Here is a 19,503-nt window from a genome sequence, read left to right on the forward strand (position 1 = left end):
CATCCTTTCTTCGGGTGATAATGTAACCTGAGTAAAGACAGAATGTAGCTAAATTATCTTATTATGGATCTGTTGTTTTATTTTTCTCCCGTAGTCAAGATCGCAAACGTGCCAATAAAAGCAGATGAAATAGGGCCAGGGGCCAGGGGGATGGGGCCAGGGGGGTCACTTAAAATCAATCATGATCCACTAAAAGACGGAGAACTCATCAAACCTCATTCTGATAGTAAATGAACTGTCCCATGGCTATGGGGCGGTTTTCATGATTATAGGAGAAGCTGATTATACGTCTAATTGAGCTTCCGTCTCTGTCTCCTAGTAAGACACAGTCACCAATCTTGTACTTGTCTTTTCCAATCGTGCACACTCTAGAAACGATGAAGATGTATTAAGAAATATGTGTCCTCCATAAGTTAATTGGCTTGATATCAAGCACTATTTTGTTGTGTTCATGTTGTTGTAGTTGTAAGTCAGTGTTTAAAATACAAGTATACTGACTATTGGAGAGGTGTGAGTAACTCAAACTCCTATTTTCTGATGTTTTCATATTAAAGTAGAGTAAGGGTAATTATGATCCAGAAGTTCCAAATATATAGTCACAATGAGTTTATAAACTAAACGTTCATAAACTGAATATGGGGTGTTATATATTGTATGCTTATTGGTTACAGAATCAAATTGTTTATGTCTATGATGATGAATAACAAACTTGTAAAACGTGGCTCCACTCTGTATGTAAGGCAGAGTAAAACTGATAGTAGAGATGTCAACATCCGCCTTTTCTTTAACAGAAAGTGAACTGCCAACACTGTCGGGACTGGGTTTGGGCATGTATCTGATCTGAAGAAGCTGTTGTCTGTGCAACACCAGGGCTTGCTTGTCGTGATCAAAATACCTGGATGAAAAAGGTTTAGTTACCAGGTTACCAGGTTTAGTTACCAGGTTACAAAGACTGGAGTATTACGAAACGAACAAATTAATTATCCAGTAATCCGTAAATTCAAAAAACAGTTCAAGGATGAAAGACAGGAATCGAATTGATTAGAGGACGTTAACTCATGTACCTGTATACATAGTACACATCCTTGGGGACACTGTTAGGAATTTCGTCTTTATTTGCGACCCATATAACATGTAAAAGTTTTCTAATGGATGAGACCGCTACCTGAAAAGTAATTCGTAACATAATCATGTTGCTGATATTCGAAAACTAAAACAATTCTTTGGCTTAACATAACATCACTTTTAAATTATAATTAAATGAAGAATGATATTATGTGCATACAAAACATGTGGTACCTTGCCAGTGTAACTTGTAGCAAATATCTCATGGGAGTAATGTTGTTCTTTGGTATGTTGTCCAAAGTCAGAATCAGTGAAGAACCACCTTACAAGTGCTCTTTCGTTACCCTGCAAGGTTGGTTAGGTTCAGCAAGGTCTTGATTGTTGGTGTTACCACATGCATTATGACCTGTATCTTTGAAAACACAAGAATTAGCTCACAAAAAAACACATCTTTACAATAAAAAGAAATGAAACATATAGGTTTAATTCGAGTCAGTACAATTTATTTAGATTTATGTACTGATTTCTAATTCTGATACCTTGGTGCGACAGTATATTTTAAGCAAATATCCTAGTTTGTAGCGTCCCTCATCACGAAGTAGCACTGTGTTGTTTACATTGTAGGACTGTCCATCTACAGTACACTTCCTGGAATTGCAATGTATGACTGTCTGAGTGTCCTAGTCCTTCGTCTTAACATGCACTATACATAAATGCAAGAATACACTGTTATAAGATATTAGATAGATATACATACTTGGAACTTATTTATTTAAAGCTCTTATGGGATTTATTTTAAATTTTTATGGAGAAAAAAACAACCCTCTGATATTTAAAAACAAATTTTCCAATTGAAAAAGGAACTTTTTGTTACCTGTAAAACACTAATCCTGTATCACTCTTCTTTATAACGTGTTCTAGAGCTACGTCTTGGGATTTAGATTCTTCTGCTGATGACATTCTGTGGAAAGTGCTGAGCTGTTATTCGTTTTGAGTACACCCTGGCCCTTGGTAAGATTCATTTAGACAGATGGGCCCGATTAGCTCACTTTGAGTAATAAGGTTTGGAGCCAAGGTTTGGAGATGTATATGCTAAATGTAATATCTATGCAATAGCTATCTACATCTGTAAATGGCTTATGAAGAGGGACCAGAGGGTGTCCCTAAGAGCACAGTATTCGAGAACTATGACCACAAAACAAAACTAGGTTTGCATCATCAGAACAAAAATTACATATTACTTTAAAAATTAGGCTTTCAAAAATATATCACGATCTTTGTCTGATCAAATTTGTTCGACTATGAAAGAATCCGCCATTTATAAATATAAGTTACTAAGTATAAGTTCTAAAGTTGTACCTGAATGAATCAGTGTTAATCTAAATAAGCTTTTAAATACTGAGAAAAGACAATTTTTTGAGAAAAGACAATTTTATTATTTATCACCAATTCAATACATAATCAATAAATATATATCCGAATAAATTTGATTAAAAATTAAATGATACAAGTATGCTAGCAGCTAGTGCGCTTATATTTGAATAATATTCACGCTGTTAAAATGGGTTTTACCACACCGCCACTCACATTAGCACAGTTGGTGAACGGACCCAGGCGCTGTTAAGCTTTTATGAGCCCTGGTTGACTGCTGAGAGTGGCGAAGGGGCTGATATTAATTTTATCTTAGTTTAACCTATATTCCAATAAAATTTTAGTTTTGTGTTATAATTATATGATTTTTATGCGATATTTAAGTTACAGCTGCTCGCAATACATTATTGCTTAAAAATTGTTAAATATGCTCGCTATACGCTTAATTTTAGATACCGTATGTATATATACATATCAGCTCATAATACCAAATAACAATAATAAATTAATTAAAAGCATTGAAGAGGTCCAAAACCAATTCAAGCATGACACAAAGTTGAATACATTTTCATCGGAAGCTGCAAGCTTATTAACGTTTGATTCCGTACGTTCATGATCCGTTATTATGCATTCACCTTCAGGCGGTGTCGACGAATCATGCGAAAAGGGTTTTTGACAGGCTGTGCCCTTACCATAATTAAACTGAACCATTGCCTGATACGATGTAAACAAGAGTGTTGGATACTGAGTGTATGAAGATTAGAAAGTTTCTCAAGGAACCTTCCCCAACCCCGGGGATGGGAGTACCTTTAGATCATGAAGGCTAAGTGACCAATCAGTTACCACTTAACTTCCGCCTTCTTAAGTTAAGAATCTATGCTCAAATCCAAGTGTCACCTAGTCAAGGGGGTAAGCTAAGGTTTTCAATAGATTTTTGCAGCATAACTCATCAAGAAAACAGCAATCGAAATCTTTCGATTAACCCAGCCGAATGATAAGGAAAAATAAGGAAAAATAAGGGAACAGTGTAATCAATGTAAAAAAACTAGAAATAATAAAGTTAGATAAAGTGTTAAATGAACAATAGTAGAATTATTTGCTCAGATCATGTCTAATTCAGTATCTGACCCCATATACCTGGAAGAAACTAATGAAGACGAGATTATCGAGGTGATCAGAGATTTTCAAATTGGCAAGGTGAGTGACATACCTTAGTTCCCAAAAATTTGTGTGCCATTATATTGAGCACAATTTATTGGAGCCCGAAAAATTTGGGCAGAAAATTTGAACTCATTTGGGCGACCGAAAATTTGGGCACAAATTCTTCGAAAAATGAACGATTTTCCATTAAAATTTCAGTTAGATATTTGCCTTAGTTCATTATTATTCCTTGTTATTCCAGTCATTTTGCTTTCAATTTTAAGCATGTAGGTGGTAGTCTGAGTTGTTTCACATTATGAAAACATAGTGTGTCAGCTCAATAGAGGAGTTTGATCAGACAATGTGAAAATTGATACCCGCTTGACAGTGATCCGTGAAGTACACGCTCGTTGGATCAACGAACTTTTTGTATATTTAAAAGGAAGGCCAGATGACATAAAGGAAAGGCTTTGAGAAGTCGGGTATAACTGATGCTTGTAGATCAGACTTTACGGTGGATGATAATCCATTTGCAGATCTTGTTTAAATCTCTAGCTATCCGTACCTCTAGCCATTTGTTTTATTAGTAGATGTTAGCTATTCCAGTTATTTCTATTCATTTAAAATATAAGCCTTTTTACTTGGTCAAGCCATGAATGACAGATTAAAAAACTAAAATTTCAAATATTATTTCACTTGGATATGAAGAAAAAGCCATCTTTCTATAGATTTCAGGGCCACATGCCAAATGCCAAAAGTTTGGTTAGCAAAAAATTTAGCAGACGGAAAAGATTTATGCAATTAATTTGGTCTGCAAAAAATTTGGGCGAGAGGCCCGCTCAAATTTTTTGTCGCCCAAATTTTTGGGAATTAAGGTACCTGCAATGGTAGTTTAAAAGTCGGTAAAGCTAATTTGTAATTGCTTGGTTAGGCTTTACAGCAAATGTATACAAAGTGGTACATTCCCACGTAAAGTTATTCCTATTTAATAAAAGAAAAACATTTTTCGAGAAGGTCATTTACAAACGCTTTTATAATTTCTTCACTTCTAAAGGTGTACTGAAAGTCGAACATCGAAAGACTCACAGTTTGGATCAGATTTAGAAAAGGCCATTCTACCACCTAGATGCTTTACACAAATCTATAAACTCCGTTATTGACTGACACTGTCAACCCATCGAGATCAATGATACAAGCAATGTCATAATCCTCCCAAGAAAAACCAACACTTTTCTTTATATAGCCTCCAAATTGTGGAATAGCATACATAAACGGATTCTAAATGAGAATGGGGAAATCCTCACTACTTCTGTATCTTTGGTTAAATTACGCTGTAAAAGTATCATCCTGGGATCTCAATCCATCAACAATAATAACACCTGGACTTACCAAAACTTTCACATCGCCCCTCACTCAATCACAGACCAAACCATCTCATCACTCACTCACCAAATTGCCGACCCAATATCTATTGAAGTGGCGAAAATTTTCTAGACAAATGATATTTCGATATTATTGCTGCAGCAGATACAAATACCAACATTATTATATTCCCAAACGTTTGAACCTTTAAATTAACTAGGAAAGTCAACCCTCAACTTGACTTTTACTGTTTTGAACAGATATGATGATATTAACTTAATTTATTATTATTATTTTTTTTTTACATACTCCTTCTTAGTGTGGTGACTTGGGGTCCATAAATATAACAATACAAGCTGATAAACCAAAAAGAACAACTGGGGTAGGTAGGTAGCCCTGGTGGGTGCGTAAACTTTACGGTCTGCTCTCTCCAAGATCAGCCTGCTTCTCCATTTTACCGTGTGTTTTACCGTGAAGCCTAATTTCTAGTTTTTATAAAATATACAATGCAAGTGCAGGTTTACTAATCTTAATCTACTTAACAACTCAATAGCCCAAGTCACCATACCCGTAGTATATTCCATGGTAATAGAAGAGCTTTAAAGTTTTTCAAATTGTTGCTATAATTGATTTAAATAAAAATTTGTTGTTTTCTTGAATTTGTTGTTTTCTTGATTCGACACCAACCAATAATGATAGTTCGTGCTGTGCGTCGAAGCGGCGAAGTCCTGCAAACTCTGTTACAAGAAAGTCTCTAGCTACAAGCTAGCAATAAACATGTTTTAGGGATATTAATCATTGACTTGAGCAACGTTTTCGACATCCTTGTACCATGTCGTGACCCCATTGTAATTTCACTTAGTGTATTGAGGCAAAAGCCATCGGAGCGAATAAAGCCACGATACATATTACGCCCACTTGTGCGCGGCGGGATTACAAAGTGAGGCAACGTCCAACGACGCTATTAATTACAATATTCTGATCTCTTAAGCAAATTAAACGTTTACGGTATAAATAGTAAAAGGTTTTGTGAGCATTTTCTGCTCGATCATAAAATCGATCGAAAAAACTGATTTTGTTTCGCTAAATTCCCCTAAATTCAACCACTTACCATAATAAAAATACTAACAACCAAATAAAGTTTTTTAAATAATTATATACAATCACCAAAGAATATTTACTTAAGTTTACTTTTAGCTAACTAATTCGTGGTTTAAGCTCCTATTTTATTTATGATTAAAGGAATGTAAAATCAAAAATAAAACTTTTCAATTTCGTTTCATTGAAAACTTTTCGTTTCATTGATTAAAAATGATTTTGGAATGCAAAATGGTTGAATTGAGTTTCCTCGGGTGAAATTGCAAAAACCGATTTTTGGGCTAAAAATAGTCCAAAAAACCCTATTTTTATATTTTTGAACAAATTAACTTTGTCGGCACATTATAAAAATTTGCTTAAAGAAAGTTAAAACATATCCTCACAATATGGTATAAAAATAACACAAATTTTTTAATTTTCTTTGGGTAAAAATCCAAAAAAGTGGTCAAAATTTTAACTTTTTTGCGCGCACTCAATTTTCGGTTCTTAGATACTATATTTATATTTTGACCCTTTTTTAAAATGTATATTGTAACAAATAATTTAAATGTATTAAACATAATTTAGTCAAAAACCTAATTTTAAATGGAAGCAAAATTTTAAGTGCGCACCGCGCATAAAAAACCATCCTACAGTCGGCACGCGCGGCTCACTGTCGATGGCGCACTACCTACTTATATTTTTATATTGAAGGACTTCGCCGCTTCGACGCGAACTAGCATTCTTGCTTCGCATCGAAGCAACGATCTCGATGGGTTGACATCGTCAATCAATGCTCCTCCGGCAGGCTATTATATTTATGCCCATAATCATATGAATAGAGACTAGGCGGAATGACAGGCTGAGCGCGACCCAGTAAGTTTTGACTTGCTGAATTTTATCACTCGGTAAACCTGTGTAACAGTCGTCAAGCACCAAAAACTGGTTGCTATGCCCGTAATTAATTATTAAATCAACACATAACTGGTGTCGCGCGCGCAAAATATACTCCTTTTATACACATAATTATATGTGTCATCACCGAAGAACCGTCGGGCCACCTCATATATCCAATTCCAAACCTGATTACTTATTCCCTACGGTCCTTCCACCGAAGAACCGTCGGGCCACCTCATATATCCAATTCCAAACCTGATTACTTATTCCCTACGGTCCTTTTGCCTTCGGCGAGAGTAAGGAAAAAAAAATCCCGTTGTACTTTTTTGATCCCAGATATCGTGTCATGTACTAATACTATTAAATCATATATGTATATTATGATGTCAGCCAACATTGAACATTGGTTAAAATGTTAGTCATTAGTGACATGGAGGGGTCTGAATTCTAAAATAGCTCAAATTTGGCACTTACGTGTTATGAGATCTGTGATCAATGCCACGTTAGAAATGAAAAACATATTTTTTTGAAGCTAATTTTCAATGAAGTAGCCTCATTATCAAATCAATGTCACAGTTATGGGACTGATCTTTAAAAACAAAACATTCTGTAAAAATATTAATAACAAATACATTTCATAGTGCAGCACTCGTGTACGCTCCAAGAAATCGTAAACTAAATAATGAAACTTTGCCAACATTTATCAATATCAGCATTGATTATATCTTAACAGACTTGCGATGCTAGAAAGAGCTAAATCAGATTCATCATCATAGAAAGGACTCAATAATAAATCGTAATATGGAAACCAGTGATCGATCGAACTTAAGATTAGGGTTGCAAATCTTGAAAAGCTATTTTCTGCTCAACTTTCTTGGATGAATTTTTCGGAAACATTTTTTTTCGGTAGACAGCTTGCATAGTGAAGTCGTTAGCATTGGAACTAATTCAAAACACACAACGTCTAATGTTAAACATATGAACATTTTCTGGGTGACATTCCTAACAGAGCAAATTTTTAGGATTCTTCCGAAATGATGAGCGGTTTCATCGCCCTCAGCGCTCCTAAAATCCTATCCCAGTCGACAACAGAAGTATAAGTTCGCTAAATTCCCCTAAATTCAACCACTTACCATAATAAAAATACTAACAACCAAATAAAGTTTTTTAAATAATTATATACAATCACCAAAGAATATTTACTTAAGTTTACTTTTAGCTAACTAATTCGTGGTTTAAGCTCCTATTTTATTTATGATTAAAGGAATGTAAAATCAAAAATAAAACTTTTCAATTTCGTTTCATTGAAAACTTTTCGTTTCATTGATTAAAAATGATTTTGGAATGCAAAATGGTTGAATTGAGTTTCCTCGGGTGAAATTGCAAAAACCGATTTTTGGGCTAAAAATAGTCCAAAAAACCCTATTTTTATATTTTTGAACAAATTAACTTTGTCGGCACATTATAAAAATTTGCTTAAAGAAAGTTAAAACATATCCTCACAATATGGTATAAAAATAACACAAATTTTTTAATTTTCTTTGGGTAAAAATCCAAAAAAGTGGTCAAAATTTTAACTTTTTTGCGCGCACTCAATTTTCGGTTCTTAGATACTATATTTATATTTTGAAGAGGTCCAAAACCAATTCAAGCATGACACAAAGTTGAATACATTTTCATCGGAAGCTGCAAGCTTATTAACGTTTGATTCCGTACGTTCATGATCCGTTATTATGCATTCACCTTCAGGCGGTGTCGACGAATCATGCGAAAAGGGTTTTTGACAGGCTGTGCCCTTACCATAATTAAACTGAACCATTGCCTGATACGATGTAAACAAGAGTGTTGGATACTGAGTGTATGAAGATTAGAAAGTTTCTCAAGGAACCTTCCCCAACCCCGGGGATGGGAGTACCTTTAGATCATGAAGGCTAAGTGACCAATCAGTTACCACTTAACTTCCGCCTTCTTAAGTTAAGAATCTATGCTCAAATCCAAGTGTCACCTAGTCAAGGGGGTAAGCTAAGGTTTTCAATAGATTTTTGCAGCATAACTCATCAAGAAAACAGCAATCGAAATCTTTCGATTAACCCAGCCGAATGATAAGGAAAAATAAGGAAAAATAAGGGAACAGTGTAATCAATGTAAAAAAACTAGAAATAATAAAGTTAGATAAAGTGTTAAATGAACAATAGTAGAATTATTTGCTCAGATCATGTCTAATTCAGTATCTGACCCCATATACCTGGAAGAAACTAATGAAGACGAGATTATCGAGGTGATCAGAGATTTTCAAATTGGCAAGGTGAGTGACATACCTTAGTTCCCAAAAATTTGTGTGCCATTATATTGAGCACAATTTATTGGAGCCCGAAAAATTTGGGCAGAAAATTTGAACTCATTTGGGCGACCGAAAATTTGGGCACAAATTCTTCGAAAAATGAACGATTTTCCATTAAAATTTCAGTTAGATATTTGCCTTAGTTCATTATTATTCCTTGTTATTCCAGTCATTTTGCTTTCAATTTTAAGCATGTAGGTGGTAGTCTGAGTTGTTTCACATTATGAAAACATAGTGTGTCAGCTCAATAGAGGAGTTTGATCAGACAATGTGAAAATTGATACCCGCTTGACAGTGATCCGTGAAGTACACGCTCGTTGGATCAACGAACTTTTTGTATATTTAAAAGGAAGGCCAGATGACATAAAGGAAAGGCTTTGAGAAGTCGGGTATAACTGATGCTTGTAGATCAGACTTTACGGTGGATGATAATCCATTTGCAGATCTTGTTTAAATCTCTAGCTATCCGTACCTCTAGCCATTTGTTTTATTAGTAGATGTTAGCTATTCCAGTTATTTCTATTCATTTAAAATATAAGCCTTTTTACTTGGTCAAGCCATGAATGACAGATTAAAAAACTAAAATTTCAAATATTATTTCACTTGGATATGAAGAAAAAGCCATCTTTCTATAGATTTCAGGGCCACATGCCAAATGCCAAAAGTTTGGTTAGCAAAAAATTTAGCAGACGGAAAAGATTTATGCAATTAATTTGGTCTGCAAAAAATTTGGGCGAGAGGCCCGCTCAAATTTTTTGTCGCCCAAATTTTTGGGAATTAAGGTACCTGCAATGGTAGTTTAAAAGTCGGTAAAGCTAATTTGTAATTGCTTGGTTAGGCTTTACAGCAAATGTATACAAAGTGGTACATTCCCACGTAAAGTTATTCCTATTTAATAAAAGAAAAACATTTTTCGAGAAGGTCATTTACAAACGCTTTTATAATTTCTTCACTTCTAAAGGTGTACTGAAAGTCGAACATCGAAAGACTCACAGTTTGGATCAGATTTAGAAAAGGCCATTCTACCACCTAGATGCTTTACACAAATCTATAAACTCCGTTATTGACTGACACTGTCAACCCATCGAGATCAATGATACAAGCAATGTCATAATCCTCCCAAGAAAAACCAACACTTTTCTTTATATAGCCTCCAAATTGTGGAATAGCATACATAAACGGATTCTAAATGAGAATGGGGAAATCCTCACTACTTCTGTATCTTTGGTTAAATTACGCTGTAAAAGTATCATCCTGGGATCTCAATCCATCAACAATAATAACACCTGGACTTACCAAAACTTTCACATCGCCCCTCACTCAATCACAGACCAAACCATCTCATCACTCACTCACCAAATTGCCGACCCAATATCTATTGAAGTGGCGAAAATTTTCTAGACAAATGATATTTCGATATTATTGCTGCAGCAGATACAAATACCAACATTATTATATTCCCAAACGTTTGAACCTTTAAATTAACTAGGAAAGTCAACCCTCAACTTGACTTTTACTGTTTTGAACAGATATGATGATATTAACTTAATTTATTATTATTATTTTTTTTTTACATACTCCTTCTTAGTGTGGTGACTTGGGGTCCATAAATATAACAATACAAGCTGATAAACCAAAAAGAACAACTGGGGTAGGTAGGTAGCCCTGGTGGGTGCGTAAACTTTACGGTCTGCTCTCTCCAAGATCAGCCTGCTTCTCCATTTTACCGTGTGTTTTACCGTGAAGCCTAATTTCTAGTTTTTATAAAATATACAATGCAAGTGCAGGTTTACTAATCTTAATCTACTTAACAACTCAATAGCCCAAGTCACCATACCCGTAGTATATTCCATGGTAATAGAAGAGCTTTAAAGTTTTTCAAATTGTTGCTATAATTGATTTAAATAAAAATTTGTTGTTTTCTTGAATTTGTTGTTTTCTTGATTCGACACCAACCAATAATGATAGTTCGTGCTGTGCGTCGAAGCGGCGAAGTCCTGCAAACTCTGTTACAAGAAAGTCTCTAGCTACAAGCTAGCAATAAACATGTTTTAGGGATATTAATCATTGACTTGAGCAACGTTTTCGACATCCTTGTACCATGTCGTGACCCCATTGTAATTTCACTTAGTGTATTGAGGCAAAAGCCATCGGAGCGAATAAAGCCACGATACATATTACGCCCACTTGTGCGCGGCGGGATTACAAAGTGAGGCAACGTCCAACGACGCTATTAATTACAATATTCTGATCTCTTAAGCAAATTAAACGTTTACGGTATAAATAGTAAAAGGTTTTGTGAGCATTTTCTGCTCGATCATAAAATCGATCGAAAAAACTGATTTTGTTTCGCTAAATTCCCCTAAATTCAACCACTTACCATAATAAAAATACTAACAACCAAATAAAGTTTTTTAAATAATTATATACAATCACCAAAGAATATTTACTTAAGTTTACTTTTAGCTAACTAATTCGTGGTTTAAGCTCCTATTTTATTTATGATTAAAGGAATGTAAAATCAAAAATAAAACTTTTCAATTTCGTTTCATTGAAAACTTTTCGTTTCATTGATTAAAAATGATTTTGGAATGCAAAATGGTTGAATTGAGTTTCCTCGGGTGAAATTGCAAAAACCGATTTTTGGGCTAAAAATAGTCCAAAAAACCCTATTTTTATATTTTTGAACAAATTAACTTTGTCGGCACATTATAAAAATTTGCTTAAAGAAAGTTAAAACATATCCTCACAATATGGTATAAAAATAACACAAATTTTTTAATTTTCTTTGGGTAAAAATCCAAAAAAGTGGTCAAAATTTTAACTTTTTTGCGCGCACTCAATTTTCGGTTCTTAGATACTATATTTATATTTTGACCCTTTTTTAAAATGTATATTGTAACAAATAATTTAAATGTATTAAACATAATTTAGTCAAAAACCTAATTTTAAATGGAAGCAAAATTTTAAGTGCGCACCGCGCATAAAAAACCATCCTACAGTCGGCACGCGCGGCTCACTGTCGATGGCGCACTACCTACTTATATTTTTATATTGAAGGACTTCGCCGCTTCGACGCGAACTAGCATTCTTGCTTCGCATCGAAGCAACGATCTCGATGGGTTGACATCGTCAATCAATGCTCCTCCGGCAGGCTATTATATTTATGCCCATAATCATATGAATAGAGACTAGGCGGAATGACAGGCTGAGCGCGACCCAGTAAGTTTTGACTTGCTGAATTTTATCACTCGGTAAACCTGTGTAACAGTCGTCAAGCACCAAAAACTGGTTGCTATGCCCGTAATTAATTATTAAATCAACACATAACTGGTGTCGCGCGCGCAAAATATACTCCTTTTATACACATAATTATATGTGTCATCACCGAAGAACCGTCGGGCCACCTCATATATCCAATTCCAAACCTGATTACTTATTCCCTACGGTCCTTCCACCGAAGAACCGTCGGGCCACCTCATATATCCAATTCCAAACCTGATTACTTATTCCCTACGGTCCTTTTGCCTTCGGCGAGAGTAAGGAAAAAAAAATCCCGTTGTACTTTTTTGATCCCAGATATCGTGTCATGTACTAATACTATTAAATCATATATGTATATTATGATGTCAGCCAACATTGAACATTGGTTAAAATGTTAGTCATTAGTGACATGGAGGGGTCTGAATTCTAAAATAGCTCAAATTTGGCACTTACGTGTTATGAGATCTGTGATCAATGCCACGTTAGAAATGAAAAACATATTTTTTTGAAGCTAATTTTCAATGAAGTAGCCTCATTATCAAATCAATGTCACAGTTATGGGACTGATCTTTAAAAACAAAACATTCTGTAAAAATATTAATAACAAATACATTTCATAGTGCAGCACTCGTGTACGCTCCAAGAAATCGTAAACTAAATAATGAAACTTTGCCAACATTTATCAATATCAGCATTGATTATATCTTAACAGACTTGCGATGCTAGAAAGAGCTAAATCAGATTCATCATCATAGAAAGGACTCAATAATAAATCGTAATATGGAAACCAGTGATCGATCGAACTTAAGATTAGGGTTGCAAATCTTGAAAAGCTATTTTCTGCTCAACTTTCTTGGATGAATTTTTCGGAAACATTTTTTTTCGGTAGACAGCTTGCATAGTGAAGTCGTTAGCATTGGAACTAATTCAAAACACACAACGTCTAATGTTAAACATATGAACATTTTCTGGGTGACATTCCTAACAGAGCAAATTTTTAGGATTCTTCCGAAATGATGAGCGGTTTCATCGCCCTCAGCGCTCCTAAAATCCTATCCCAGTCGACAACAGAAGTATAAGTTCGCTAAATTCCCCTAAATTCAACCACTTACCATAATAAAAATACTAACAACCAAATAAAGTTTTTTAAATAATTATATACAATCACCAAAGAATATTTACTTAAGTTTACTTTTAGCTAACTAATTCGTGGTTTAAGCTCCTATTTTATTTATGATTAAAGGAATGTAAAATCAAAAATAAAACTTTTCAATTTCGTTTCATTGAAAACTTTTCGTTTCATTGATTAAAAATGATTTTGGAATGCAAAATGGTTGAATTGAGTTTCCTCGGGTGAAATTGCAAAAACCGATTTTTGGGCTAAAAATAGTCCAAAAAACCCTATTTTTATATTTTTGAACAAATTAACTTTGTCGGCACATTATAAAAATTTGCTTAAAGAAAGTTAAAACATATCCTCACAATATGGTATAAAAATAACACAAATTTTTTAATTTTCTTTGGGTAAAAATCCAAAAAAGTGGTCAAAATTTTAACTTTTTTGCGCGCACTCAATTTTCGGTTCTTAGATACTATATTTATATTTTGACCCTTTTTTAAAATGTATATTGTAACAAATAATTTAAATGTATTAAACATAATTTAGTCAAAAACCTAATTTTAAATGGAAGCAAAATTTTAAGTGCGCACCGCGCATAAAAAACCATCCTACAGTCGGCACGCGCGGCTCACTGTCGATGGCGCACTACCTACTTATATTTTTATATTGAAGGACTTCGCCGCTTCGACGCGAACTAGCATTCTTGCTTCGCATCGAAGCAACGATCTCGATGGGTTGACATCGTCAATCAATGCTCCTCCGGCAGGCTATTATATTTATGCCCATAATCATATGAATAGATCTGGTGGATTCGTGTAGTGTTTTTGAGTCTCATGATTTGATAGTTCTTTTATTCAAATTTCTGATTGTTTCTGAATAGACTCAGTGATGACAGATTCTAATGGAAATAAATAGCTGAATAACGTATCGACATTTCTACGTCATACTCATATTCTCAAATTATTTGTTATATAGTAGTGTTGAAAGTATTAAAACTTTCAACTTTTAATACTTTCAACACTACTATATAACAAATAATTTGAGAATATGAGTATGACGTAGAAATGTCGATACGTTATTCAGCTATTTATTTCCATTAGAATCTGTAGTGTTGAAAGTATTAAAACTTTCAAACTTTTAATACTTTCAACACTACTATATAACAAATAATTTGAGAATATGAGTATGACGTAGAAATGTCGATACGTTATTCAGCTATTTATTTCCATTAGAATCTGTCATCACTGAGTCTATTCAGAAACAATCAGAAATTTGAATAAAAGAACTATCATATGAATAGAGACTAGGCGGAATGACAGGCTGAGCGCGACCCAGTAAGTTTTGACTTGCTGAATTTTATCACTCGGTAAACCTGTGTAACAGTCGTCAAGCACCAAAAACTGGTTGCTATGCCCGTAATTAATTATTAAATCAACACATAACTGGTGTCGCGCGCGCAAAATATACTCCTTTTATACACATAATTATATGTGTCATCACCGAAGAACCGTCGGGCCACCTCATATATCCAATTCCAAACCTGATTACTTATTCCCTACGGTCCTTTTGCCTTCGGCGAGAGTAAGGAAAAAAAAAAATCCCGTTGTACTTTTTTGATCCCAGATATCGTGTCATGTACTAATACTATTAAATCATATATGTATATTATGATGTCAGCCAACATTGAACATTGGTTAAAATGTTAGTCATTAGTGACATGGAGGGGTCTGAATTCTAAAATAGCTCAAATTTGGCACTTACGTGTTATGAGATCTGTGATCAATGCCACGTTAGAAATGAAAAACATATTTTTTTGAAGCTAATTTTCAATGAAGTAGCCTCATTATCAAATCAATGTCACAGTTATGGGACTGATCTTTAAAAATAAAACATTCTGTAAAAATATTAATAACAAATACATTTCATAGTGCAGCACTCGTGTACGCTCCAAGAAATCGTAAACTAAATAATGAAACTTTGCCAACATTTATCAATATCAGCATTGATTATATCTTAACAGACTTGCGATGCTAGAAAGAGCTAAATCAGATTCATCATCATAGAAAGGACTCAATAATAAATCGTAATATGGAAACCAGTGATCGATCGAACTTAAGATTAGGGTTGCAAATCTTGAAAAGCTATTTTCTGCTCAACTTTCTTGGATGAATTTTTCGGAAACATTTTTTTTCGGTAGACAGCTTGCATAGTGAAGTCGTTAGCATTGGAACTAATTCAAAACACACAACGTCTAATGTTAAACATATGAACATTTTCTGGGTGACATTCCTAACAGAGCAAATTTTTAGGATTCTTCCGAAATGATGAGCGGTTTCATGGCCCTCAGCGCTCCTAAAATCCTATCCCAGTCGACAACAGAAGTATAAGTTCCACGATCATTTAAATTTAGACACGTTTATAGTTTCTGATTTTAAACACTTTACTTTGACACAACACAGAAAGCTCAGAGCGCAGACGGTCTTCTAGTTTAGATATTACAAAACATGGACAAGGCATGTACCATCATCATATTAGCTGGCCGAATAAAACTCAGTATTTACTCCAACGTTTCGGGAATTGTGATAAGAACTGTTGAAATGTGAAAAAAGAACTTAATTTAACACTAAACAGAAAGGTTAAATAAACTAACTGCAATTTAATTTAATTATTAGGCACCCCTGTACTTCCTATTCCTACTCAGAATTGAGATATGATCCGTACTCAGCTTACTGATCATATTATGTTGAATCATGCTGAGTTTCACAGTACTACTTTTTACACTTCACACGAATATAGCTGGCCCCTATATTTTAAGCTTTTAATGTTCTTCTATTGTAATTTGGAGCTTTTAAAGCCAGGGGCTAGCATTTCAGAGGGAAAGCGGGAAAGTATAATGTCTAACACCGCACAATAACACACGGCAGAAGTAACACGTGCAACTTTGCATCATCACATAGAGTGTGATAATTCAAAATAAGCGGACGAATCATCTCGATGTAATAACTCAATTCCCCAATTAATTGATTATCTAGTTAAGTAATTATCTAAAACTTTTTGAGACAAATTTCATCCAAAAATGTTTATGTCTCAAGATTTCTCATTTGGTTATGATATAATGTAAATTTCAGTGTCCAATAAAAATGGTCAAGAGGCAACTCATTGCACTGCACGAAGTATCTTAGACGCCAGAACGCCACATTAAGCACCTCAGAGCGCCACATTAAGCACCTCAGAGCGCCACATTAAGCACCTCAGAGCGCCACAAAAAGCTTCTCACGACGTCAACGGGCATACCCGATTGCCGGAAAACGCCGGAAAACGACAGAAAACCTCGGATATCAATTGTAAGAGTGCCGACAGAGTTGCGGCGTCCAGATCACCACGAAATGAAGATCAGAGGGCAGTACCCCTCTCCAGATTTCCCCTGATTTCCTCGGTGTACTTCCCGTAAAAGCGCTCACATTTCTCGTTGAACTTCTTGTTTCGTTCGTTGATGTAACTGATGTCAGCATCGTCAACATGCGTTCTCCGCCGGCTGTACTTGGAGCGCTTCTTGATCTGCCGCTCGATATCCGCGGCCATCTTATCCAGCGCAGTGGTACTAACTTGACCTGTTAGAGAAGTGTATTATTATAATACACATTGCAGAGTCGTATCATTACATTTACAACAATTTCTAATCTTAAGTCGTATATTTGCATGGTAACCAGTATCAACAATATGATGCAAGAAACGCTAATATCGTATGGCCTAGAAGATAAGGAGCTAGCAAACGTCTCCATTAATTACTATAAATGCTATAGTATAAATGCTATAGATAGTAAATTATCAGTACCGGTGGTCAGAATGTCTCCAGCAGCTGGATAGAAAGCATCTCCGAGTTTTTGTCGCTGTTCTTCGTACGCTTCCTCGTTAACTCGCAATTGTCCTGAGAGGAATAAAAAGGATTAATAAACTGCGATAAAACTCAAGAATCTCACAACTTATGGCTTTAAAATAGCAGGACTCTTTAAGATCAGGACACTTCAAGATCAGGAATCTAGAACGTCATGACTTTGAACTATTAAAGTATTAACCAACTAACCTGATATTCGTTCGTATTGTCTGAATTGCGAGGCAGCGAAGTCCGAGAATCCCGGATCAGGGTTCTTCTTCTTAGCTTTTCTGCTGTAGTACTCCAGCTCCTGTGCCGGTGCGCCTAGTGGGCTGACATGTTAAAGTATTGTACAACAAGTCTCTTTATATATTAGTACAATATTTGAAAATTATCTAGGATATGAATCATGAATGTATAGAGATTGACGTACTCATGTTTTTGACGATATCGTAGTCTTTACCACCTTTCTCAGCCTCATCCCTTGCTTTTTGGTCCGACAGCTCCCACTCCACCCTTCTCTTCTTAGCTTCCCAATTAGCAGGGAGCTTCGAACGCTTCTCTTCTTCTTGAACCTGGTAGTTGAGGGTATCATTATATTGTTAATTATTCTGAAAACTCACAAATAGTTGTTTTAATTTTGAGGATCACGTGATTCCAACAAGAGATAACAAGAAACTTAAAAATGGTTTCATTACAAAATACAGTACCTCAGCGTGGTTAAGCTTTCTGGATTCGTTTCGTCTCATTTTAAGCATCATAAGGAGGGCGGTATCGTCGGAAGTATCCACTTCTTTGCTGTTGTTATCATCAGATTCCTGCACAATAGGCTCCGGGAACTCTGCTTCCTGGTTCTCATCCTCCTTCTTTTCTTCTGCGGTTAATGCATCAAAACTCGGCTCATCCAGATGATTAGAGTGTATGTTTTGAAGTGGTTGCATAGCGTTAAATGCGGTGTTTAACTCGTTTATAAAGGTTACAACAAGCTAACAGCTAACTCAGGCAAGTCTTATCACTCAGTTATAAAAGATAAGGCAGCTCAATGATAGCAACGAATGTAAAACGATCACTTTCTGACTAAAGGATTTTACCGGTCCCAAAGAGCTAGAGTGACAAAATCGATAAACATACATCTCAATAATCTGAGATTAAAATTATAATCGCGTGATTCATAAATGAAGTAATAAAAATAGCGTAATGACTTCTCTCAAACCTGACTTGGAGTTTTGGCTGTCTTTCTTTGGTTTTTTCTTCTTGTTTTTGTTTTGGTTGCTGGAGGAGCTGGTACCCTGGCTGGAGGTGGAGGGCTGCTGGTCCTCGGACGAAGTGACCTGATCACAACTTGGTCAACAACTAACTAGTATAACTATATATATAATATATATAATAGTATATACCCCCATACACTATAACTATATATTATATGTGTGTTCAGTACTTTATGACAAAGTAAAGCGTTCTATCCGCATAATACAGAACCGTGATTCCTAGAAATTGGAAAAAAACCAGAGAGTGTAAAGGTTATGTACCTGTTCCGGAGGAAGCTGCATGGCTGGAGGGGGGTTCATGGCATCCTCTGCTTCAGCTTCACTCTCAGAACTAAAGTTATCGTCCTCTTCCTGTTCTGACGGCTCCATTGGTCGACCTGGGGTATATCAATATATCAGATTAAAATTTTAAATATTCTATCTAAAAAGTAGCCAGGATTTTTGCTCACTGAAAATTAACAACTTTTCTTTCAGTTAATTAAAGTTAAAGTTGGAACATGTGTGGTACTCACCTATCCCACTATCATTATCACTGTCACTAATGTATCCGGCATCCGACATGTTGTCTTGTCACAAGCGTCACCTGGTTATGTCACAAGCGTCACCTGGTTATGTCACAAGCGTCACCTGGTTATGTCACCTGGTTATGTCTGCTCTCATCGCATATTTCATGACATCCCTAACTGTTTATCACTGTGAAATTTGGGTTTAATGGTCCGACAGG

At 35.3% G+C, this 19,503-nt stretch overlaps 2 protein-coding genes across 2 annotated transcripts in view; both read right to left on the reverse strand.

The window, feature by feature from the left end:
- The window catches only part of LOC134817658 (cysteine protease ATG4B-like), a 39,687-nt gene extending 25,073 nt beyond the window's left edge, over nucleotides 1-14,614 (reverse strand). The window contains exon 1 of the mRNA XM_063826915.1: nucleotides 14,592-14,614. The gene's annotated coding sequence lies outside the window, so the exon portion shown is untranslated. The remainder of the gene's footprint in view (nucleotides 1-14,591) is intronic.
- Nucleotides 14,615-15,557: 943 nt separating this feature from the next.
- On the reverse strand, nucleotides 15,558-19,474 carry LOC134817526 (pre-mRNA-splicing factor SYF2-like). The gene is made up of 8 exons (XM_063826670.1): nucleotides 19,292-19,474; nucleotides 19,041-19,156; nucleotides 18,725-18,842; nucleotides 18,222-18,385; nucleotides 17,945-18,086; nucleotides 17,722-17,835; nucleotides 17,473-17,565; nucleotides 15,558-17,248 (listed from the first exon to the last, which is right to left on the reverse strand). Exons 1-8 carry the CDS (start codon nucleotides 19,338-19,340, stop codon nucleotides 17,031-17,033), a joined length of 1,014 nt encoding a protein of 337 aa, XP_063682740.1. The 5' UTR covers nucleotides 19,341-19,474; the 3' UTR covers nucleotides 15,558-17,030.
- Between the last annotated feature and the right edge of the window lie 29 nt (nucleotides 19,475-19,503).

This window comes from Bolinopsis microptera, chromosome 6 (genome assembly GCF_026151205.1).
Source record: "Bolinopsis microptera isolate Bmic1 chromosome 6, MBARI_Bmic_1.0, whole genome shotgun sequence".
NCBI lineage: Eukaryota > Metazoa > Ctenophora > Tentaculata > Lobata > Bolinopsidae > Bolinopsis > Bolinopsis microptera.

Bases quoted from the DNA above. Each gene is read 5' to 3' on its own strand.
- LOC134817526 (XM_063826670.1), bottom strand. From the start codon at position 19,340: ATGTCGGATGCCGGATACATTAGTGACAGTGATAATGATAGTGGGATA. The intron at 18,843-19,040 runs GTACATAACCTT...AGTTGTGATCAG, and splicing joins TGCAGCTTCCTCCGGAACAG to GTCACTTCGTCCGAGGACCA. The intron at 18,386-18,724 runs GTTTGAGAGAAG...CATTAACCGCAG, and splicing joins CAGCCAAAACTCCAAGTCAG to AAGAAAAGAAGGAGGATGAG.